At 38.8% G+C, this 26361-nt stretch overlaps 1 protein-coding gene across 1 annotated transcript in view; it reads right to left on the minus strand.

Moving 5' to 3' along the window:
* ADGRA2 (adhesion G protein-coupled receptor A2) overlaps positions 1-26361 on the minus strand; it is a 139072-nt gene that overhangs the window by 26815 nt on the left and 85896 nt on the right. Inside the window, exons 3-7 of the mRNA XM_072402773.1 lie at positions 17462-17533; positions 16324-16395; positions 12583-12654; positions 12337-12500; positions 10514-10727 (exon numbers count right to left, since the gene is read on the minus strand). Of these exons, the coding sequence (XP_072258874.1) occupies positions 10514-10727; positions 12337-12500; positions 12583-12654; positions 16324-16395; positions 17462-17533 (594 nt within the window). The remainder of the gene's footprint in view (positions 1-10513; positions 10728-12336; positions 12501-12582; positions 12655-16323; positions 16396-17461; positions 17534-26361) is intronic.

A 26361-nucleotide genomic window follows, 5' to 3' on the forward strand; every position in this document is an offset into this window, starting at 1 on the left:
CATGGCAGAAAAAACAATAGAAAACCTCCCAAAACTCAACCATTTCCACAGGGTATGCCAACTGCCTCAGTCTTTGCCACATTACAGAGCTTGCCATCATGAATGGTGAAACGATAGAATCCTGGGAGATTCCACCACACTCAGCAGGATAAATATAGTTTGGTGTCATTAGAATTGCATATTTGTCTGGATACATACAGAATTGGTTTCAAAACACTGCGTGGAAGGGCTTATGGTTGAGGCTGTGTTTTGTTATTGGATTGTGTTTTTGGTACACATAGGCAGAATCCTCTCCACGTGTCTATATGCTTTTCATACCATCTTGGAAAATCATGAAGGTGTAAAACTTTGCATTGCATATATTATTTATAATCATTGCACATTGTTTTGCATTTGATTACTATCTATGCTAATAATACCATCTTGGAAAATGAAGACTCTATACAAATAAACTTTGTGCATGCTTATTATTGCTGAACACAGTTTTGCATGAATTTGTAGGGACACTGACCCCTAGACTGCTGCTACTACAGATTTAAGGATCATTGTCCCTATAGAACATTTTGGCTTGTTTTCATCAAATCACATCTATATGTGATCCACAGCTAGAACATGAGTTAGGTTTTTCTGTCCTTTTAAGTATACATGTGTTAATTTATTGGACCTTTTGGCAGGGCAGTAATACGGCTAGATTCAGACCAGCCATAGGAACAGAGGTCGTTGGGTGTCTCCTGGCAGCTGGTACCTTGGCAGACCCAATCGCTATGCACGTTCTCAGTGAGCTAGTGTTTGAACATTAGACAGCAAGTGGTATTCAACTACTACCACCAACATTCATTCCCTATTGGTGCCGGTGGGGAAGAGGCTTCATGCAGCATCTTTACCAAAAGTCTGGTTTTCGGGGTAGTAACCAGTCCGGAACCTCACCACTCCTCTAACATTTAGATGCATCATCAATCTGGGAAAAATCTCTGTTTTTATTAGGATTTGTTGTTGTACAATAAATGTGGTTGATTTTCTTTTACAGAGCGTGCTTCCATGGTGTTTTTCCGAATTAATGCACATTAGCTTTGGTAGTCAAGAAACAGTGGTCACATTTTCTGGAGCTATAATTATTATTGCACATCCTGTGATTCCAGCTTGGAATATACTTGCTTATTAACCCAATAGACGTTTGAATCCTATAGTATTATAGTTGATATAGCCGTTAAGGTAAAAAGAGTAAAACAGATCTGTTGAAATCTTCTAACAAAAGATGTATTATTTTAGTACGGACGATGATGGTTCTTGCTTCATGCACACTAAGCATCTTGCCAGATGTGATGTTCCCAAGAGGCGGAATGAGACAAAATTCTTATCTTCCCTTGTTTTCTTCCAGCTGCTCATGCATGGCTTTCTATACAGTAAAAATATCTCTTAATCTAATTCTGTTTTAGGTAGTTGGATTAGCTAATAGTGTATCAATAACCCACCTACATTTGCCTTGTCCATGCCAGTTACAAACTTGACTAGCTGCCATTTTGGTTTAGTATGGAAATACTGTTGGAGGGGGTCAGCTACCTGAACATTATTCTTCTGTAGTAGTGCCGTATCTTTTAGGAGTAACCCTTCCAAGACTTGCACCTTTCACTCTCCAACACCTAACCATAAACTATGCCTTATCCTGTTTACTGTTAGTACAGCCCAAGCATATTACACCCACAACCATTCCTGGTTCCATTATTTCTTCTTTTATAAAAAGATTTGCTTATTATCATCTGTCCTTGATAAATCCGGTTTGGTTATTGCTGATGATATTGGTATGTATGCCGTACTATTCCATCCCAATACCAATTCCTAAAATACCAATATATTAAATAATGTTTGCAGTTCTTAAAATGATAACATGGTTTAATATATTTTATATCGTTTACATTGCTTATTTTTTAAAATTTATGTTCTTTTAACATTCGAAGTAACCCCGGTTTTATTTTCAATACTTGTTGCCCACAGTTGGGGCACCGACGTTACATAGAGTTCATTTAAAACACTCCCATTCTTTGTCTTTTGGTTTAATATTTCCTCCAAATCTGTGTGCTGTAAAGTATTTATCAGTATTGGAAATAATATTATTTTAAAATGATTTTAGTCTTTCCAACATGTGCTTGTTTTTAACAAGTGAGGTTAAATGAGATCAGGTAATCCAGATGTTCAGTGTTTGTAATCGGTTTACTTATCAAAAACATTCTTCTTATTATTTTTTAATGTGTAGTAAATAAGAGCTACATATATTGTCCCAAATCAATCAATTGCATTCAAAACTGCACTCTAAAAGGAAGAAAGTTTGTAAAGTAATACACAGCTTTATGGAGACATGCTCGGGGCTCAATAATATGAACACCCAGCAAGGCTGTTATTAGAGAATGGTAACTTATATTCTAAATGCATCCCGCTGACCCTGGAGTGTCATCTCCATTAGAAAATCTTTCAAATGCCACATTACATTGTGTTGCCATCCTTTCCTAACGGTACCCCAAAAACTCTAAAACAGAGCACTTTACATTGCTGTGAACATATGCTTTAAAAGTTTGGTTTCTATGCTATGTGGTGTATTTCTCTAAAGTTTACAGGTGTGTGTTTCCAAAAACATATCACAAAGCGATAATGGTAACCAAGCCATAAACTAGACTCTTTTCGACTGATTTATTAAAGCTCTCCAAGGCTGAAGAGAATACACTTTTATTAGTGAACCTGGGTTATACAACAAACCTGGAATGGATTGCTTCAAAGTCATTTGCTAGCAAATGTTTTGAATCCTGGAGCAGATCCATTCCAGGTTTGCTCGATCACCCACTTTCACTGGTGATAGTGTATCCTCTCCAGCCTTGGAGAGCTTTGATAAATCAGGCCATTTTTTCTTGTTGGTTTTGCTAAAATAAAATTAAAACAAGGAACCATTTAGATCTTTGCAGTGCAATAAAGAACATTATTACTGTAAGCAATGAGGCAACGGCAATGATATAGCAATGTGCAATATCACATGATCCCTCTTTAAAAACAGGGTGCTTTCAGCACTGAATGTCCTGGAGGGGTCAGTAGGCATGGCTGCTTGCCATAGGCTGTCTGTACTAGGCTAAAAGAGGGCTGTGCGTAAAGGGGGCTTTAATTGCAATGATCTCAAACAATTTCAATAGATTCAAAGAGCCTGGCTCCTTCAACCAATCCTGTGGAACAGTTTCTGAACTTTTTATCTAGTAAGTCCCTGGATTGTGCTGGTCTTTGTAGTATTACATAAATTAAATAATAAAATTTGGCCCTTTGGTGATGTCAGGGGCCACATTTGAGATCCCTTATGCCTAGTTTGTTTAATGATGTTTAGAGGTGTTTCATCAAAAAAAAAATGGTCAACCCTATACAAGTGCTGTATGTGCTTTTCCAAGCAAAATAAAGCATCCGTGTAAACCAGACCAAAAAAACAATTCAGACCCATGGTGAGCCGAAGCGTTTTCCTGCAGTCTTTCCCATTCAATTGAATACTAGCCATTTTTGCATGTTCCTATAGCAAATTGTGTAACGATTCCCGAAAGTGACAAGTTGCTTTTGGCCACCTGGTTTAGGATTTGTGCCGTAGTTGTGGGCATGTGATTGTCCATAATGTAGTCTGCACCTACCAGCTGAACAGCAACAGTTTGCTGTGCACCCGGAAGCGGCAATCCACACAATTTTATACTGCAGATCTAAAATGGCCCTAGGAGGGCCCAGCATCCTCAGAATTTTTTTTTTATATAAAAAGACAACAATAACTTTGGTTACAACTATTCTAAACATCTCTGCTTTCCCTCCCTTTGAACATTTTTTCTAACTTGGATCCCGTATCATCCAAACATGCAGATGATATTATAGAGTTTCACTGCATTTGGCATCCAAAAAAAGGCGACTTTTATGGGGTGTGAAATTTTCATATCACAAGTTTCCTGTTTAAAAAAGTAACACTTTCTTTTATCAACAATGTGTTTTGTTCGCAAGATTAATTAGGTCATTGGAAGTCTGTCAACAAGAAACGTATAGAATAAATTTCACTTGTATTTTTTCCAAAAGTACACCTGGAATTAATATACAAATAACCTCTGCAGATTGCATTTAAACCCGCACGGATGGCTGGAAGCAGTATTCATGGTTGCTGGAAATGACATGCTATGCATAAGTGAACCGGTGTGAACTGTACTTGAAGTGGGATGTCAATGATTCAGTCTAGTAGACCGGAGAGCTTGGCAACGTCCCTCACTCAGTCCGAGCCTGCGGCACATAAACTCACTATGATGTATACCTTTTGTCCGAGCACCAGGATTGTGTCACAGTAGAAAAGGAAAAAGCTTTGTTGGAAAGCAGAAGGGAACAGGATAAACAAATTGAAATCTTGAATCACAACCCAGGCAAGCAAACGAAAGACATAAATAATCAGAACAAATCTCTGAGCTTTGGCTGAAATCTTAAAATGGTTTACACTAGGCAGAAATTTTACAAATGGAAAAAAAGAAAAAGCTGTTACATGTTCTCCTTCCATTCAACATGTCTGGAGCCGAGAATGAAACTTTTTTTTCCGTAAATTATGAAGAATACAATGGAAAGCTATGTTAAAAAACACTAAAATAAGCCAAAATAAATTAATATGATATCACTTGGGTATTTAGGTCATTAGAATAGTTGGCATGTAAGGTTCCATTTTGCACCTCAATGGATAAAATGTAATTGTGTTAAGGCTAGGATATTGCTATATTAGTCACAGTTCCTTGTGACCCTTATTTTAGGTGAACCTCAGAGGGGAATTGGGCTAATGTGGAGACACCGTGCTGGATTCCAATGGTCTGCAGGGGTAACGCTAATATACCGACAGCTCTCATCAGTCTCCAGCTAGGGAAGATTAAAGCTGACCTTGTGCTAAAATTAAAGGTCCATCTATACTCTCTGTCTCCTTTCCAAATTACCTACTAAGACTCACGTACCTTAAAAAAGGAATAATTTACTTACTTAGCTTACCCCTGTCTTCCACCCATGAGGCACTCTTGGAATCTGCTAAAGTTTAATTTTACTTCTACTGAAAATAATGGAAGCATAAATGTGCATTTATAGGGGTTTACCAATATTTATAGGTCCCTCTTCTCTGACCTGATAGAAAAATACTCCCCTAACCGCTCTCTTCGCTCCTCCAATGACCTACTAATGACTTCCTCACTCATAACCTCATCACACGCAGGGCTCCAAGACTTTTCTAGAGCTGCCCCAACTCTCAGGAATGGTCTTCCTTATCGTATTCAGGTTGCTCCTACTTTCTGCTCATTTAAAAGAGCACTCAAAACCCCTTTTCAAACTTACCTATCTGTCTTCTTCTGTCTCTTAAAATCCTCCCTATTCACCCACCATTCCATATCCCCCTCCTATTATGTGCTGCTTCCCCCACTTTTTAGATTGTAAGCTCTTCGGGACAGGGTCCTCTCCTCCTGTGTCACTGTCTGTATCTGTCTGCCATTTGCAATCCCTATTTAATGTACAGCACTGCTTAATATGTTGGCGCTATATAAATCCTGTTTAATAATAAGAATAATAACACATCCAGCAATGTATAGGGGGGCAAGTCAAGTATAATCTTTTTTTTTTATCCAAACCACCTATATAATATAGAGGGGGGCATAGAGTGTAAGCAGACCTTACATTTAGTGGAAGGGTGTTACCCCCACCCCTATGTGAAGATAAAATAATTCCCTTTCTTCACTTCAGTTCAGGAGGATGAAAGGGCTATGACATTATCAAACCAAAGCAAAAGAGTGCACAAAATAGGTATCCAAATGTTTTAATATTTCAAAAATAGAGGGAGGGCCATAGTGGTGGAAGAAAGGGCTGTAATTCAATAAGTAAAAAATTCAGCCAACATGGTAAAGCCCTATTGTTTTTTAACAGTGCCTATCCAGGTGTCTGCACGCCAGTTTAATTGTCATTGTGAGAATCTAGGAGGCCCTAACTCTCAGGTAGGCTGATAATACTTATTTCACTTATTTATAAAACATTACTACTGGTCAATAGTGGGTTCAGGGTTTTATCCAAGGAATTAGACACTAATTACACCTAAGCACATATAGATTCTGATATAATGGGCTGCAGAAAAAAAGTAAATAAAAAGTTAAAGAAACTATAAATAACTTCAGTGGAAAGTGGAAATAAAATATGAGAAAAGTGATTAGCAGCTCTGGCTTATAACTCTAAATGTGTTCCTGGCCTATTTACATATAGCAAGTCTTTTTGTATTATGTGGATGGCATGGTTGGCTCAATGGCTAACACTCTTGTTTTTGCAGCAGCAGGGTCCTAGGGTCAAATCTCCCTGTGAGCTCTTCTGATGGACAGTTAGGGATAGGACTGTAGAATATGTACCGCTGGTGCTATAAAAAAAAAAAAAATACCAATAATAATAGTATATGGACCCGATTTGTGAAAGCTCTCCTGGAGAGAATACACTTTCATCAGTGAAGCTGGGTGATCAAGCAAACCTGGAATGGATCTGGTCCAGGATTAAAAACTTTTGCCAGCAAATAGCAAATGATTTTAAAAAATCCCAGCTTCACTTCTGAAAGTGTATTCTCTCCAGCTTTGGAGAGCTTTCATAAATCAGGCCATATGTGATATGCAGAAGGCGATCATTAGCTCACCTTAGGATTCAAGACATTTGCTAGCAAATGACTTCCATTAAATTCATTCCAGGCTTTTTGGATCACTCAGCTTCACTGATGAAACTCTATCGTCTCCAGCCTTGGAGAGCAGTAATAAATCAGACCCACAGTGATACGTAGAAGGTGTTCATTAGCTCACCACAGGGAGGTGCTATTAACTTATTTGCACACAAAACATAAAAAGACCTGTCACGGTTTTTGGGAGATTTAAAATAATCAGCGTTGGCATAAACATTGACTTAATGGGGAACCTTAGTGAAAAATGTGATCATGATTAAAGATTTTTTTTTAAAAAAAAGATGTTTTGTCTCATCATCAACCAAATCTCCTGAAATACAAATCAGGCAAAGCTCTAAAGCTTCACTACAATTACTATTAGCCTGCAATATCGAGCTTCATTAACCCATTGATTACTGGGGTGTTATTGGAATATTACAACCGTTAGATGTCTTTCTCTTTTTTTAACATTTAGCAGAGACATATAGGGGAGGGTTGACTTAGAAAAAGCAAAACAGATGAAATTGAGACCTAGTTGGAAATTACAGAGGATTACCAGAAGTATTCCTAATAATTCCTAATAAATTGAATATAGATTTTATATATAGCTAAAGTGAAAAACAGACTCATCCATCCTTCCCACCTCCTCTTCTGCTGCATCTCTTTGTAGTTCTCTTCATTGGCTTCCATTTCACCTTTCCATTTCATCCCTCCACAGTTCTTGTCATACTTACCATTCTAACCTGATAGAAAAATCCCCCCCAGCCGCTCTCTTTGCTCCTCCAATGACCTACTAATTAATATTATTATTATTATTAATAAACAGGATTTATATAGCGCCAACATATTATGCAGCGCTGTATATTAAATAGGGATGACTTCCTTACTCATTACCTCATCACACGCACAGCTCCAAGACCTATTCAGCTTGCTTCTACTTTCTGCTCATTCAGAACTCTCAAAACCCATTTTTCCAAACTTGCCTACCCATCTACTTCTGTCTCTTAAACCCTCACTACTTCCCACCATTCCATATCCCTCCTCCTATTGTGTGCTGCTTCCCCCTCTTCTTAGATTGTAAGCTCTTCGGGGCAGGGTCCTCTCCTCCTGTGTCAATGTCTGTATTCGTCTGTCATTTGCAACCCCCATTTAAAGTACAACGCTCCGTAATATGTTGGCGCTATATAAATCCTGTTTTATAATAATAATAATAATAATAATAATAATATTATTATATTAATAATTATAATAATAAGCTGCAAAGATACACAATTTAAGTGTTTTAATAAATGGAGTTGACATTAGTCATGAGAACAGCAGAAGGCTGTAGTAGTTTATACACCACAGAACTTTTTTGAAAGTTGGAAGCCGTTCAGGAATGTGTGTATCACGTGTTTATTTTCAAGTGTTATTTTGCCTGTGCTGTAACAATGAAACATGCACAGACTAGGTGGGCCAAGTGACTCTGATTTGCCGTCAATTGCTCAGTTTTGGTGCACCTTGGCAAGGGAATTGTACATCCGATCGGAGTCCCTGAACGCACAGGATGTGCCTTCACGCTGAGAGGAAACGGCTGATTTGCCAGCTAGGAATAAACAGTTTATCAGGGCTGGAGTCAGCAGGATGCAGGGCCGTAATACCAGAGCCATTTGCTAAATTTAAACGCAGACATTGAGTGTAAACAATACATTCCTGCTCTCCCTCGACTCAATTTTAACAAGAACTAAACCTACATTCCCCCATTCTACAACATAAACATGAGTCCAGAGTATGACGCATACATGAATTTCATGTATCATGTGCAGAAAGTGATTGTAATAAAAAATGGCAGCAAGGAGATTTATTTTCTTAGGTTCTCAGGAGATGATGTCACAGGATTCCACTTGCAGACACATTGTCAAAGTTTGTTGGTTCAGCCTCTAAGGTTGGGAACTTATTTCCATAATAAAGTGTTTAAAGACACATCCACCTATATACATTTCTTTATCTTAAACAGGCCACATCCATAACATTCATAGCCTTGGAAATTGGACATGATTTCGCTTAGTTATAACTCATGTGCTATTTGCCATAATGATTAGTATTTTAAGATAAGTGGTTTTATTATTCAGCTTTCACTGGCTGTCATTGCTGAAAACAGTCATTATGACAAATAACAACCATTACAGCTTTGTGAATTAAACCTATGATCTTTAAAAGTATTATAGTGTGTAGAGTCTTCAGTAAAGAAGTGACCTCAGATGCACATCATCTCTGATCTATATTGCAAGAATTAACATTTCTAAGGGAAGTAGATGGATGATTGGGAGCAGTGTGGCAACTGCTTCTTAACCACAGGTAACCAATGGTTTAAGCAGCACCTGGGGTTACCCTATAGATATACCCTAAAAACAAACGTCATTTCAAATACATAAAACACAATAAAATCGTGGGTGTATATAATGACCTCTCCTTACAGAATACCCCCAAAGGGTTTAAATTCTGAATTACTTCTTGACGCATTTCGCGGAAAAATCTGCTTTTTCAGGAGGAAGACTCACTTGCAAGGGAAGCCTATGGAATAGGATAAGGAGAGGTCATTATATACACCCACAATTTTATTGTGTTTTATGTATTTGAAATGATGTTTGTTATTAATGTTTATTAATATTAAAATTGTGTTATTTTTGTAATATATTGATGGTACTGGTTTTAAAAGTCCCGCTTAAAATTGATGTCTTTCATCGCATATCTTTTCCATAATAAAGTGGTAAAGTCTATAAGTAATTTTACACTTAAAGCAAATCTATAGCTCTATTGTTCAATGCAACTGTTTCACTTTCATTTCATTCTTTGTAAATAAATCTAATTAGTTTAATTCACAAGCTGAATGATAAAGGTTTTCTTATAGCAATTTAACGTATGCCTCTGGATTTATTAAAAGTTCCATGCTATTTGTTAGGAAATGGTTTCAATCCTGGACCAGATCCATTCCAGGTTTGCTGGATCACCCAGCTTCACTGATGAAAGTGTGTCCTCTCCAGCCTTGGAGAGCTTTAATAAATCAGGCCCATTGTGTCAGCTTTACCACTTTAATGGATATTAGTATTTTCATATAAAGTGTGATAATCCCATGTGGCCCCTTCTCCTGACCTATATGAACTCCCTCTTTACAAATAACAAGATTCGATAGTTGTTTTGTTTAAATCCTGCACAGTCCTGATGCCACCTTTACAACCCATAGACTTCTATAGGATTTACAAAGTGGAGAATGGACTGATAGATGTGTATGGAGCTGTAATACGGATGACTTTTAACAAACTTCAACTGTAGCCATGGTGGCCATAGTTTCTTAATAATATAAGGAAGACACCACCATAGATATTGATGTGCTAAAACAAATAGGAACAAATAGTTAACATTACAATGATTATAACTTAATTTAAAGATTAGGTGCAAAGAACACAGCAAACAATGTCCTTGAAGCCTGGTTACTAAAATTCCTCAAGCACCACAAGTTCATCCTAAATGCATCCCTAAATCCTAAATTCCTCAAGCAAATTCATCAAGTACCACATACAGGACAGTCATTTTAATTTTTTTGCAGAATTGTATTTGTAATTAGGTCAAACCAGTCTTGTGACCCAGCCAACTTTATCCAAGCCCTGGACCTCTCTGCAGATTACAGTGCATTAGCAGACTTTTCCAGGATCCACTCCTTGTACCTAATCAGTAAATTTAGATAAACCGGTGAGGTTTATTTTTCAAGATTTCATAAATATATTAAATTGTGTTTTCTACCTGTATTAAATTACTTTTCACATATTTATCCAGTACCTTGTGATAAAGGTGCAGTCATGAATGACTGTCTTCTCCAGGATGATGCCCTGTTCTTCATCCTCCTCCACCTGCTTTCCATTATGGTACCAGATGATTTGGCTGCCATTGCCCAGGTAACTCGCAGTACAATGGATCGGTATTCTGTCGCCCTGAAACACGACTTGCCGCAAGGAGGGAATAAGCTGGTGGGTGTGGAGTTCCGGTGTCCCTTCTGTAATCAGAACAACATTTGATAAATAATAATGATTTCATCAGGAACCCCTAGGATCTTTTACTTCTTGTGTGTATGCGTGGAGTTGCATTTTACCAGTTAATGAAGTGTAAACTTCAAATATTTTTAAAAAGAAGTCACCAGTCTCACATCTATTAAAAATTCCATAATGGAAAAGGGGAGTGAAAGGGGGAAAGTTTACCTCTCATTTTAGGCTAGTGGGCAGAAAAATTAAATTTGTGCCCCTTTGGCGAACTTTACACCCAGATTTGCAGTTGTTAGTTGGACAAATAGCCAAGCAAAGTTTAAAAAAACAGCCCATGTAGTCTACAAAGTCATCGCTGCCATTTGGCCTGATTTATTAAAGCTCTGCAAGGCTGGAGAAGATAAACTTTCATCAATGAAGGTGGGTGATCCAGCAAACATGGAATGGATCTGGTCCAGGATTCAAAACATTTGCTAGCAAATTACTTTTAGGAAATCTATTCCAGGTTTGCTGGATCACCTAGATTCACTGATAAAAGATTATTCTCTCCAGCCTTGGAGAGATGTATTACTTCAGGCCCATTGTGTCAATTTTATCCTGGTCATAGTCAATGCTGAACACAGTATAGGACAAAACAGCTGTATGTTTTGCAGGTTCTTCCCTTTTTGTGCCCTATCCTCCATGTTTGGATGTACAGATAGCCAAGCTAAGCTTAAAAACTGGTATCCCAGGCTGATCCTGGTCATAATCAACGCTTAACACAGAGGTAGGCAAACTCCAGTCTTTAGGCCGGATACAGCCTAGCCAATATTCCAGGCCGGTCTAATGCCCCCCCTAGTTATTTATTGTTGGACCTGGTCTAATTGAATTGTCGTGTTATGGTGAGTTCCTGTGACATCTAAAGAAGCAATGCGCAGCTACCAGTCTCCGGAAGGTTGACCTCGAACGTCGTGTTTTCAGCCCAAATCGACTGACGAATTATTCTTTGCCCAATGTGGCCCTGTGTTTAGTGTGTAATGACACCAACAGCACTTTCAAGGGGTCAAATCTCAAGGGGCATTTCGATGCCAAGCGCACACATATACAAAGACTACACCGCAGATGAGAGGAAGACTGAGGCTGATCGTTTGCAGTCACAGTTGGAAAAAACCTTTCCTTGGACACCTTGTTTCTTCTGGCCTAGTGTACCTTTTTGACCTCCTGAAATGGCCTTATAGTCCAAAAAGTTTGCTGACCCCTGGCTTAACACAATAAAGAACAACTATTTCATCAGTTGCATGTCCTGTTTTCTTGTGTCCCCATTGTCCCATGGTTGGGGAATGTCAAGCCAAGCTTTGTAGATTACACCAGGAGAGTTACTGTCGCTGTGTTTCCCAGTGCTTTGGTCATAGCCATTTGGTACACAACGATGGTGTATGGAGTTATGCTTCACATTGCTAAGTGTATAGTATAGACACAAAGAAAGGATTGATATCCCAATGGCCATTACAAAAGGAGAAGTAGAAGAGATGGATAGTTGAGAAGGTCAGGAAGACCAATCACAATCAAAGACCAATTATTATCTGGGACTAAATGAAACAATCCCCAATGTCAACCTTCGTGTCATCCCATTGGTTCACGTACCACAAGTCAGTTGGCTTTCCTTCAGGTTGCGTAGAGTCCTGTCTCTGAGTGCACTGGGGTAAGAGCAAAACGTCCTGTCCGAAATCTGCACTGAACCATTCTTGGTCAATGCGGCGACCCAACGCAGATGACAGTCACAGGTTAGGTACTCGGTAGAAAAGTCCCTGAAAGAACACATGACAAAGGCTCAGCAACTGTTTTATCTGATCACTCTGTAGATGATTGCAGATGATCTTTAATACTCACACCAGCTTCAAACTGGGCAGCTCATCAAACACCCCTGACGGGAGAGTCGAGAAGATGTTTCCAGACATGGTGCTACATAAATACATAGAGATGGAATTACAAACATGTTGTATTATTATTAATTTTGTAGATTACTTCATTTTTAATAACTTAATGATGTCATCATTATTAAAAATGGTTGTGATTTGCTTTATATTAGATGCAGAAAAGGCTGTTTAATATAAAAATGATCTCAGAATGGAGATATGTGAACGGTAACACAACAGATTCTCCTGCCCTCCCACCAGTGGAGATCCAATTACATTGAGTCGAATCAAGACGTTTGTGCAAAGAATAACAGCCATTGCCAGGGAGATTCAACGTCCCCGTTTTATGGTTTCTACTATTATTGAAACTAAAAAATTAAAAACTTGGGGATGTCACCAGTATAGGAATAGAAGGTGAATCCTACAATGGCGACCCCGTTCATTAGTTCATTAGAGCTTACAATCTAAGTATTGCATCACATCAACGTGCAGATTCACATGGCACACCTTTGTGCACATGCTACAGGTACGCTCTGGTGTGAACAAGCTTAGCCTCCTAGGGACTGAAACTCCAAACCCACTTGCAAACAGTTTTGAAACCTTACCAGTTCTTTTTAATTTTAAAGACTTTTGCAAAACACTGTATCATCAGATACTGTATATCATTTGTCTCTGCCTCAAAAAGCAATGGATTTTAAGAGCTTACAATCAATGAGGTGGGGGAAGTATCACCAGGTAGACCATTCCAGAGAGTTGGGGCAGCCCTAATAAAGTCTTGGGAGTCTTATGAGATTATGAGTAAGGAAGTCATTAGTAGGTCATTAGAGGAGCGAAGAGAGCGGCTAGGGGGGTATTTTTCTATACTAAGGTAAAGAAAGGGAGATTTGAAGGCAAAGCACAGGAGCTTGAATTTGATTCTAAGGTGAAATGGAAGCCAATGAAGAGAACTACAAAGAGATGCAGCAGAAGAGGAGCGGTGGGAAGAATGGATGAGTCTGGCTGCAGCATTCATAAAGGATTGTAGAGGAGAAAGTCAGGTTAGTGGAATACCAGAGAGGAGGAGATTATAATAGTCCAGACGAGAAATGATGAGAGCTGTACAAAGAGTTTGGTGGTTTCTGGGGACAGGTATTGGTGAATTTTGGGGATGTTGCTGAAAGTGACAGGACCTAGAAATGTTCTGAATATGAAGGGTAAATGGGAGGGCAGAATCGAAGGTGATGCCAAGACAATGTACCTGAGTGGGCATTGCCTATGGCGGTCTGCTCTCTTCCTAGGAATGTCCATCCATCCAGACTGATATCTGTCTATCGATTTGCCTAGCTCTTTCCCGGAGCCAGCTCACTGCTTGCACCAGGGCTGAGGGCACTTCAGAGGGCTTTTGGCAAGGTGCTGTGATATTCTCAGAAAGCTACATCTAGCACCCTGCTAACCAGCTAAGGACAGGGAACCAGTGATGATGTCACTGAGTCCAAAATAAGGTGAAGGTTGGTTTCAATACAAAAATACCTAAGCATGTCCATAATGGGGATAGGAGGTACTAGGGGAGAAAAATATTTGCAGAATAAACTTCAGCTAACGATCCTAAACTGGGTGGTCAACTGGTATTCAGCTTTAGGTGAATGATGTCATTAGATTCAGTCAGTGGTTGGGTCCCATGAGACATCCGCCTCGGCCTCGGAATAGGATTAACATGCTTCTGCATTAAACCAGCCCTAGAAAAGGCATGTTTATCCTATCCCAAAGCCTGCCGGGAGAAGATATCTTCCTGCAGGTGTCCCATGGAATCCAACCACCGACTGAACCACCGACTGACATCAATTACTCAAAACTGAAATACCAGTTGACCACCCAGTATTTTTTCCCCAGTGAATAGGTGAATTACTGAGTACATGCCTACCAAGCTGGCTTAGTCATTTAATAATGAGCCTTTTCTGCATTTTCTTAAAAAATGATCTTTTCTTGGAATGCAGTAAAATATGCTCCTTTAGAAGTTTTAATAATTAGAGCTGGCTCCTGGCATAGACACGGCTGACCGCAGCACAAGGTAGTAACAGTTGAGCCCAGGAATACTGGAATTACAGGCTGCATTTCAACCTGGAACCATGCGCCTGGCTCCAGCTGGGATGTAATGTGGTCACGTGACCGTGCCTACGCGGGATGGTCAGCCCTCCATGGCCGCAAATAGCACAGGACCTATGCAGAACAACAACAGGAGGGGACGTTCATTTTATTGTCCCAAAATAGAGCTTGGTCCAGCAAATGCTTAGTCAGTGTGTTTTATAGCCATGGAAGTGTCAGAGGAGTGCTGGCATTTTAATAGTGGTATATTTTAAGGAAAGGGTACTTGTTCCTCTGCCTTGTGGTCGCTGAAATGAGAGGCTCTATTCTGAGCGCTCAGTGAATCTAAGGCCAAAACAAATATTTTTTCTATTTTATCATATTTTTTTTTAAATGTTCCTAAATCCATTGCTTTGTGAGGCACAGAGACAAATGCTACATCTGATGATACAGTTTTCTGCAAGAGTCATCAAAATTAAAAAGAACTGGGAAGGTTTCAAAAATGTTAACAATTCTGTGCATGTGTTTTTGGTACTACAATGCCTAGGAGGTTATGCTTGTTCACACCAGAGCGCATACATTAGCTTGTGCACATTGGTGTGTCATGTGATTGTGTGATGTGATGCTTAGATTGTAAGCTCTTCAGGGCAGGGTCCTCTCCTGCTCCTCTGTAACTGTCTGTATCTGTCAGTCATTTGCAACCCCAAAATATTGTACAGCGCTGTGTAACATGTTGGCGCTATATGAATACAATTTACTACTACTAAAAATAAATAATGCAGTGCTTGATTTTCTTTTTTTTTTTTATGCAAAGAGTTTTGTGTTGTGGTATGGCACTTTGGAGTGCACTGTGCAAAAAACAGATGTGTTTTTTTTTTAAATTAACTTTTTTAACTTGTCATTGTCTTACTATACTTCAGTGGACTGATTGGCTGAACCATATAGGAGGCACAGCTAATCCAGTTGCGGAACCGACAGGCAGCTGGATTCTATCCTACTTCTAGACAGGACCTAAAATAAAAATGATCTAGCTGTGAGATTCACCTGCTGCTGTAAGATACATGGTATAGATTGGGAATCTAGAATTCATACATTTGCTTGTAGGAACATCTCGTGATTGGCTGAGCCATACCATACCTGAAATTGACAGGTACAATATTGGTCATTAAAAAAATACTAAATCCAACTCAGAATTTCCAAACATGATTGGATTTCAAAAATCTAACTGGATTCAGTCGGGCTCAGATTTTTTCACTTCTACCTCTAATAAAGACTTTTCATGCTTTTTAATTGTTATATATTGTATGTAGTGTTATTTATATAATGCTGTCCTTGGTTTTATAGGGTTCTATTTATAAATGTTATTGCTCAAATTTAATAAAACTTTTACCCAAAATGCTCATGCTTGTCACATTGAATTTAATAAAAATGTACAAATCATGGGTAAAGGTTAGCTCACCAATTGAATTTGACATTTTTTAAACATTTAGGTTATTCTTGGATGAATGCATTTATAAATAGATCCCGTAGTGTCCTGTTGGACAGACAATGTATTATTATCCTACATATAGTATAGAAGCCCTATTAGTGCACTAAAGCTCAAGTAACTAAATATTTGGACAGTCTTAGTTGGGTTGGGTGTATATATACATACAGGCGACTTAGACTGCTCAGGCCTTGAAAAGCAGCGGGATTCACACAGCCAATTCTGTTGTTGGAGATGTCCCTGGAAGAGAAGAAAGATTCCATCAGAAGCTTCCAGTGGTTGGAAAGGTACAAAAGAGATGGAGGAAAAAGGAAATAAAAAGGATAACTCTTATTATTAATTAGTAACCCATTGCCTCATACCTGATCGCCAAGATTACAAAAGGAACCAGAAGAGAGTGCAGTGAGGAACCAGTTTTGCTTAACGGGCCATTGGCTATTTGCATGTAAAGGGCACTCAGTATGTGTGATGGGTAGGTATACATACCATGGCTAGTATGTATATAAATACCAAGTCTACCTCCAGGTCCCAATAAGGGCCATACATGCTAGGCCTACTTTTGAGACAAGGTAGATCTGTCCAATTGCTTACATAGGACAGGAGAAGGGCATGCATAAGACCATGATAAATTTATGTAACCAGTGGAAAGCCATGGGAGTGCCATTTACATTGGAGGGAATGAATATCTGAACTCTGCTTTGTACAGTACAATTTTCTGAACAGGCCTCCAACATTTCATTCTACCTTGCACAGTTTATAGGCTCATCTACTGTATTAAAATTACTTACTTTGATATTACTGCACAATGAGAAGCTCTCAGTGTGCAGTAGAAGATACTGCAGAAGTCAGAAAGAACCCCAATCCTACATTATGTAGCACTTTTAACCGTGCAGCCATGCTGTCCTTTCTCTTGGAATCTTAGCATCAAATGTAAGCCTTACCTAGGGTGGTCTGCACCCAAACACAATCTGCATAGAAAAACCCAGATCTCCAGGTGAACTTCCATTCATCAAGACATATATATGCTTCCCATAGGCTAACCAACAGCATTTTTCAGGATCAGTCCTATTGAAGTGTGTTGTGACTTTTCCAAAAAGCAATGTACAGCATTTGCTGGCCCCTTCCATTAGCCATGATCTGCTTGCAATTCATTGCAGAGCATGGAAACCCAATGATGGCATTACTGGGTCTAAAAGTTAGGTAATAAATTAAGTAATAAAGTAAAAGGTAAATAATAAAAAAAATGTTTTATTTAGTAAAAAATACAGTTAGCATCATGATGAAGGAGAAACCGTTTAATACTTACAGGCGTTTTAACTGTGCAAGTCCAAGAAAAGATCCCGGGTCCATTCTACTGATGAGATTGTTTTTCAAGTCTCTGGTGGAGAAAATCTAAAAAGAACAAAATTAGTTTATGTGAAAAATTGTTTGTGCTGTTCAGTGTATAAAGAGGCTAAAATGTGAATTTACAACCAATAATTTATAAGGATGAGTAATAATTTTGTAGGCAAAGGGATGTAAGCAGCATGGGATGTAAGCAGCACAGCCTTAAAATGCCCCGGTTAGCAGGTTTAAAGAGAAGGGAAGTGTCTGTCTATACCTGCAACAGCTTTCATTACCCCTCAGGCAGCCAAAGCTGGTGATGCCATCCGGGTAAAATCTTCCACAATGAGATTCTATTCACAAATGCTTTTTTGTGCAACATAAAGAAAAGAAATTGTGGTCACATTGAATAGGCAAACCTTGTTTGAGGATAGGGGTCTTCCTTAACTACCACTATCTTTTCCTATCCAGCAGACGCAACGCTAATAACCACCCTAACCCTCCACATCCTACCACAAACTACACCTAAAAATCAATCCTGCTGTGGACCCTTTTCAGATTTCTCCTGTGAATCCCAATAGCCTATTATTGCCCTCAGTAACTAACATAGTTATGAAGTCCGGTATTCCCTACCACTAATCCCTACCACCGCCCGCATTAACTCAATAAGTGTCAAGTCTTGGAATCCATACAAGAAATCCTATACCTTGTTCTCAATCTACTCCTAAAGAACCCGTTGGGTGAAACGCGTCGGGCTAGTGTCAATAATGATTTAGGTAGTATTCCAGACAAGCTTTCTATAGAGATAGGTCCCTATACCCATAGTTTATTAATAGGTCTTGAACCACCATACTGTTTTTTTGTTTATACCAAAACCCTTAAGCTACATACACACTTCCAATGGTTCTCGTCCGATAATCGGTTCAGGTATCGGACGATATCGGACAAGAATCTGAGCAGTGTACAGCGCGCGTCGTTCATCGTCCGAAAGACCGTCCTGGCGAACCCACGGACGATGAACGACGAGCGATCCTAATGCAAGGAAAGGCGGAGACGCGCAGCAGGGTGCCGCTCCGTCACTCCTCCCCTCTCTATAGAGCAGAATGGTGCTGTTTGTACAGAACTCGTTCATGCATCTTGCAGTGCTTAGTCGTTAGAAAGGATTGTGAAAGATCCTTTCCAACGACTATGATTGCAAGTGTAAATGCTACTTTACCAGTTATTCCTTTTATTTGTTGACATTTCAACAAACCACATCTATCCTTTTTGCCTAAAATACCCTGTTTTATTTGTTTAATAATCTTACCCTTATAACTATACATTAGGGTTTGGCTACCACCAATTTATGTACATTATAAAAATATTAATTTTTGCTCCAAAAAATCAATTAGGTCCTATTTTTTCATAAACAACAAGCGACATTTATTCTTGAACCAAAAATCACTATTATTCAAATACAGTCGTGTCATCATCTTCTGGAACATCATCAACCCTGAATTCCATCTTGAATTTCTTGTGACACCATTTTCTTTAGAACCATTGGCCCCAATTTCTCATGTCTAGCAATAACGCTTACCTAAATGAGCACCTTTGTCCATGTATTTATATATAGTAGCTAATTTTCGGGGTAGGTCTTATTTTCAGGGAAACATACCACTATCCACCAATGCACATGTGCATTTTGCTTCTCTCGCTGCTTATTTTGCGTGGTGAAATATATGCACCTGTGGGTGGTGGCAGTTAAAGTGAACCTTGACCTTCAGGAGATAAATATCCAATACTTCCGAGTATGTGAATAATATGCCCCACTCTCCTTCCTCCAGGACAAAGTTATAATGCTACCAGGGTACCCAACATTGTTACATGGTAGCAGGAAAACATGGAGCTCAAGTTAGGAGAACATGGAACCTATATGGCTATTTACGTATCCCTATTTAATGTACAGCACTGCATAATATGTAGGTGCTATATAAATCATGTTTAATATTATTAATAATAGTCATAATAATAATAATATTGTATAGCTGAAGTGGACACAAGTTTGGAAATCATGTTGCTTGGCCCTGTATGGCACAGCATAGGTTCACCTTAGATTCCTCTAAAACACTTCCTGAACGGTTAATAGAACTACCCAAAAAGCAAAAACCATGTAACAAACAGAAAGTGAGCCGACATTTACAAAGGTCTTCACATAAGACAGATTTAATATGGGCAGCAAAAATGGGTCAGATGGATCCGGGTTCAGATGAGGGGCACTGACCGTTCTATGTCCTCCTGTGTATTATTATATCACACTGCATGTTACTGTTATCATTGTACGTTCATCTGGGTCATTATAGAACTCTGCATGTTATTATTCCGATCAGCAAGATAAGCGATTGTTCCTCTTTGTATTCTTTGCCCCTGAGCCAGTGATACAGAGCCGATAGGATCCTTTGAATCACACAGAAATATCTTCATTTCTCTGCCCAGATTTATAGTTTTGGTTCATGTTACCTTGACAGAAATATGAAGAGGCTTAAGATAAGCTTTTGTGCTGGATGTAATAATAAAAAAGAACCAGACCTGGCCTTTCTCTTTGTAGTGCATGGTAGAAACAAACCATTTCTTCCTACCCTGCCAAAAGAGCTGAGCCCATTTTTCTGCATTCAATAAGGAAAGATGTTCCTTTAATTCTGGCTGGACTTGAAAGGAAAGATACTTTCAGAGAATCAATAAACAGAAGGAATTAATTATGACCACTGAAAAGGAGAGAATACGTCAACAGGAATTTCATGAGAGAGCTATAATATTAATAATGATATATAAGTATAGAGGTGATGACCTTATAATCCCAGAAGATCAACTCCACCATTACTATTTTAAGGAAGGATAAAAAAATAAATAAACTGTATTTAGCATTTGTTACTCTTATTATTAATATACAGAGGTTTTTCTGAATATATATATATATATATCGATTTATATATATATATATATTTGCTGCCCGCTCTTTGGACAGTAAAGGAGAAGCCACATGCTGTGAAGGTGATCCTACTTCTCACTTTTACCTCTCCTCCTGTTTGGATATTCTTCTTGTTAACAAACTTGCATGTTATTTCCCCCACTTCTTAGATTGTAAGCTCTTCTAGGCAGGGTACTCTCCTCCTCCTGTGTCACTGTCTGTATCTGTGTGTCATTTGCAACCACTATTTAATTATTATTATTAATAAGAAACAGGATTTACATAGCACCAACATATTACGCAGCGCTGTACAATACCAGGGGTATGTACAGTGCTGCATAATATGTTGGCACTATATAAATCCTGTTCATAGTTATTATTATTATTAATATTATTATTAATAATAATAATAATAATAATAATAATAATAATGATAATGTAGCAAAAACCTCCTATTCCTGGCACTGCCTCGTCTATCCTATACATTGTTGTGCAAGGTATTAAAGGTGATCAACCATATCAATGGATATATGTTCTCTGTACATATGGCCCATAATGAATAGAAATTTTAGTGCCTTTTAAACATTGAGCCCAATTAAGTTTTTGACTGGAGAAATAAATCAGCGGAGGGTTCCTGGTTTCTCCTGTATTGGTAGCAGGGGGTTACAGGATGGTTGCATTCCCTGCCTGCCTGCCTGCCTGCCACTGATTTACTTCAACCCAATGCCACTTATCAATAAAATGAATGAAGTGTTTTATTGATATACGTTGGGAATTGATGACAGTTTGCCAGAACAAACACCTCTTCCTATCAACCACAAGGACAACAGGCAATGCAGAGGTGGCTGCATATATTATTATTAATAAGAAAATTATTTATATAGCTCCAACATATTATGCAGCGCTGTACATTAAACAGGGATATAAAACATGCCATTGTTAAGTGGTAGCCACACATAGTACAATCGTCCATTACAAAGGTTACCATTGGGCTCAAAATACTCAAATAGCAATATGGATAAAATGTACTAAGGGGCATTTCAGAACTGAAGTGAGCCACGAGGTTCTGCAATGGGGTCAACAGCTGTTCTAACCTCTTAGGTTTTTTGTCCGCACATGAGGCAGTTTGCAGGACATTTCCAGGTCCTGTCACTTTCACCTACGCAACATCTCCAAAATCCACCCCTACCTGTCCTCAGAGACCACCAAACTCCTTGTACATGCTCTTATCGTCTCTCGTCTGGACTACTGTAACCTCCTCCTCTCTGGTATTCCACTAACCCAAACCTCTCCTCTACAATGTATTATGAATGCTGCAGCCAGACTCATCCATCCTTCCCACCGCTCCTCTTCTGCTGCATCTCTTTGCAGTTCTCTTCATTTCACCTTAGAATCAAATTCAAGCTCCTGTGCTTTGCCTTCAAATCCCTCCACAGTCCTTGTCCCACTTACATTTCTGACCTGATAGATAAATAACCCCCTAGCCGCTCTCTTCACTCCTCCAATGACCTACTAATGACTTTCTCACTCATAACCTCATCACACGCACAGCTCCAAGACTTCTCTAGAGCTGCCCCGACTCTCTGGAATGGTCTTCCTCGTCCTATTCCGCTTGCTCCTACTTTCTGCTCTTTTAAAAGAGCACTCAAAGCCCATTTTTTCAAATTACCTACCCATTTTCTTCTGTCTTTTGAAACCATCACTACTTCCCACCATTACATATCTCCCATTCTATTGTGTGTTAATTTCCCCACCTACTAGATTGTAAGCTCTTCCGGGCAGGGTCCACTGCTCCTGTATCACTGTCTGTATTCGTCTGTCATTTGCAACCCCTATGTACAGCTATACGTAATATGCTGGCGCTATATAAATCCTGTTTATCAATAATAATAATAATAATAAAGTGACTGCCGCCCACTTGCTGTTTGAATATTTGTGCCGCAGCCGTACGCACAGGGGGTACCAGTGGTGCAGTTTACCCCTCCTGGGCTGCAGCGGTGGGCCTGGGAGCTGCCAACCATGTAGTAGGCAAACCACAAGGGCCCTAACTCAGAAATAATAATTAGTCACAATTGTAATCATGGCAGTTACATAAAATTGTATCTGTGTCTCGCAGTGGTCACAGAATAGGATTATGGGTACAGAGAACATTTGTCTTAGGCAAGCGGGTCAGATGAAAACAGAATTCCCAGACACTAGAAAGTCCCACAGGGTCACTTGTGACAACCAGGACCACAAAGCAAGGCAAAAAATCAAAGACGCCGGTGCCCTCTGTGTCAGCAAAAACAGGGCTGCATTGATCCCCCTCGCCCGCTAAAGCTGCCAACACAACAACTGACATATTGTACATTGTTATAGCACACAAGGATACTCTCCATTCCAAGAAAAGGCAATAAGGAGACGAGGAACGCTTGTCTGGAACCCGGGGACTTGTCAGCATCAGAACTATAAAAGTTACATAACATGGAGGCTCTCTGCTTTTTATGAACATATTCTGCTATAAATAGGGAATTTTATGACTTTGGAACTGAATGGAAGATCGATGGGTGGTGAAGAGAGACCAAAACAAAAGAAATTTAGTCTTTACCCCACAACATGTAAGAAGTAACAACATACCAATATTTTATGTATAAGCAAAACATCTTTTTTTTTATTAATCTTAATAAAAATAATAATAATAATAATAAAAAAACAGTATTTATATAGCACCAACATATTACGCAGCACTGTACATTAAATAGGGGTTGGCAATGAGGAGAGAACCCTGCAACGAAGAGCCTACAATCTCTGTGTCGTGTTTTTAATGTGGATTCCACCTTCTCTGATTGTCATATGGATCACGGGTACAAAAAAAATGGAAATTCCAAAAGTTTACAGGGAAACTTAGAGACAACTGTCATTAAATGCAGACATTATATAAAGGGTCACTTTCATTTTACATAATTATATATATATATATATATGTAAATATATATTTTATTACAATACCTTTTTTTAATGTCTGCTCTCCCCTTCTATCTATACCATTGCAGCAAAAAGATTAAAGGGGAATGAGGAAAGCAAAATATATTCAGATTAAACTTCAACTTAAGCTTGGCCTTTGTTGCTTCAAATAGGTAAGGAAAATAAAAAGGACAAAATGACATAAAAGCACGAAAACATACAACAAATAATAAAAGAAAAAAATAACTGTGATGCCGTGCCAGGAGGCCACCAATGCCACCGAGCAGAATGAGACATTGTACACCATGGACAGGGTATTGGGTTGGAACCTCTTGGTTTGCAGGATGAGAAGCCTAAGCTCGCTTTGCACTTACTGGGTGGGACATTTCAGTACATGGGACAGAGATTCATGATCGGAAAATGTTTTTGGTCAGTATGTCACTCTGACCTCATGGCTTGATTTGTACCCAAAGTCATCCAAGCAAAACAGGCCCAGGCGTTTCCCAAGCCTGCAGCAATGATTCTCCAGCTGTATCAGTCCCACAAACCTCCACATAGTTTAACTCGTTCCTATCAAAACATGAGGGGGAAGAATGGAAATAAATTCCAACTTTCTTCCTAATGTTATTGTCTATGAAAATGCCTGGCTGGCTCAGAATATTCTCCATTTCTGTCTAATAGACCCATAGCATGGATTTCTCGTAAGGCTTCAGAAAAGTAAATGAGTATTTTTATCTGGAAATGGGAAGACAATCTGGAAATAATGAAAGTAATACGTGCATAACTGATAAACATCTACAAAAAGACAAACTGAGGGGAAAAATGTTTTTATGCCTTGGTGCATCATAATTTTATATTCACATAAAAGGTTCAACAACCGTCCACCTGTGGTAATAGATAGATATGCTTCCAGCATCTCCTAGATTGTAAGCTCTTCGGGGCAGGGTCCTCTCCTCCTCCTGTGTCACTGTCTGTATCTGTCTGTCATTTGCAATCCCTATTAATTGTACAGCGCTGTGTAATATGTTGGCGCTAAATAAATCCTGTTTAGTAATAAACATATGTGCATTGGGAACACAAGGAATACTGATTATGCATGAAGAAAAGTTTGAAAGAATGTATTCATGTGATTACTTCTAAACATTTTTATTTATTAGCTTGTTATCTATGTATGATGTATACGTGTGTGGCCCCTTCAAAGCAGCAGGCAGATCATAGAGGGTCATATAAGTGAAGCATTGATAAGAGATGATCCTTGTTCTCTATAGCTATCAATCAGCTTCAGTGAATGGGACTTTCTGGAAGGCATGATTGCTGCGGAAGATTCTTCTTCCAATGAGACCGGTAAGAGTTGCATCTTAGAAGTGTTTCTTAGATGTTTAGGGGTTGATTAATTAAAGGAATATGGGACAAAGAAAAAATTCAGGAAGGCGCAGGACCGAACAGAACCTCATTGTGGAGGGATCAAGGAATCTGCAAGAGTAAAAAAAGTAAGTTTATTTTTTTTTTTTAATGAAAGTTCTGCTTTAAGTTACAAGGTTATTAGAGACGTTGGTTCTGATTTATAAAAGCTCTCCAAGACTGGAGGAGATAGACTACTGAGGGAGAACCTAGGTGATCCAGCAAACTTGAAATGAATTTTTAAAAAAAACATTTGCTATTACGTGGCTAATGTTTTCAGTTCTGTACCAGATCCATTCCAGGTTTGCTGGAGCACCCAGGAGCTCCCTCAATAGTCTATCTTCTCCAGTTTTGGAAAGCTTTAATAAATTAAACCCAATGGGCCTGATTGAGTGCCCATTAGGGCCTGATTAAAGCTCTCCAAGGCTGGAGAGGATAAACTTTCAGCAGTGAAGCAAACCTGAAATGGATCTGGTCCAGGATTCAAAACATTTGCTAAGAAAGAGCAAATTACTTTTAGGAAATCCATTCCAGGTCTGCTGAATCACTCAGCGTCACTGATGAAAGTTTATCCTGCCCAGCCTTGAAGAGCTTTATTAAGTTAGAAGCAATGTCTCTAATAGCCTTGTACCTTAAAGTGGAACTTTCTTTAAAAAAATGAAACTTACTTTTTAATTCCACAAAGCCCTTGATCCCTCCACAATCAGATTTTATCCTGTCCCAGTACTGGATTCTTTCTTCGTCCCGGTGCTGAGAAACCAGCGTGGGCCACCATCTTTATCCTGCTGCTGCTTACATCACTCGATCTTGCAATATGCATAATATTAATAATAATAATCATAAAGAGATATAGTTCACTTACCAAAGAAAATTTCCTCCTTGCAATTGATTTATCACTGAGCATAATAAATGCAATGAAATTCACTTTGCAAAGAATACTCAATCACATTACTATTATTATTAAACATTTTTTAACCTCCCTAGAGGTAACCTCAAGTGTGACTTGGGGTAGACAAAAGTTTGCTAAAAGCAGTAACCCCGAGTCACACTCCGGGTAGGTAATCCTATGGGAAGTAATAGTAAATACAGCCTTACCCGATCCGTCGGCGTCCCGCGTCGTCCATTGCTGCGATCTCCGTCTTCTTCTCTCTTCTTCCGGCCGCCTTCTGCATCCGACGAGTCACCGGGGAGTTCCCAGTGACATCGGTGCATGTGTACTTTGCCGGTGGGGCGGTAAATTCAAAATCCATTTGTATTGCATGCAATACAAAATAACTGTATTGAATGCAATACATTGGATTTATATGTGTAAAAGCAGTACATTTATTTTACAGTATATACATTAGTATGAGTTTAATATGTGTTTAAAAAAAAAAAAAAAAATTTAAAATTTTTTTTTTTAAATATATAGATTTTTTAATTCTCTCAATTTATTATTTTGACATAATTTTGTGTTTCAAACTTTATTATACTCATACTATTATATTCTACTGTAAAATACATTTTCATGAAAAACAATGTACCGCTTTTAGACATATAAAACCGGAAAGAAATGGATCACTAGGGAGGTTAATAAACAATTTATACAGCACCAA

The sequence above is a fragment of the Pyxicephalus adspersus genome, chromosome 2 (genome assembly GCF_032062135.1).
Source record: "Pyxicephalus adspersus chromosome 2, UCB_Pads_2.0, whole genome shotgun sequence".
Taxonomy (NCBI): Eukaryota; Metazoa; Chordata; class Amphibia; order Anura; family Pyxicephalidae; genus Pyxicephalus; species Pyxicephalus adspersus.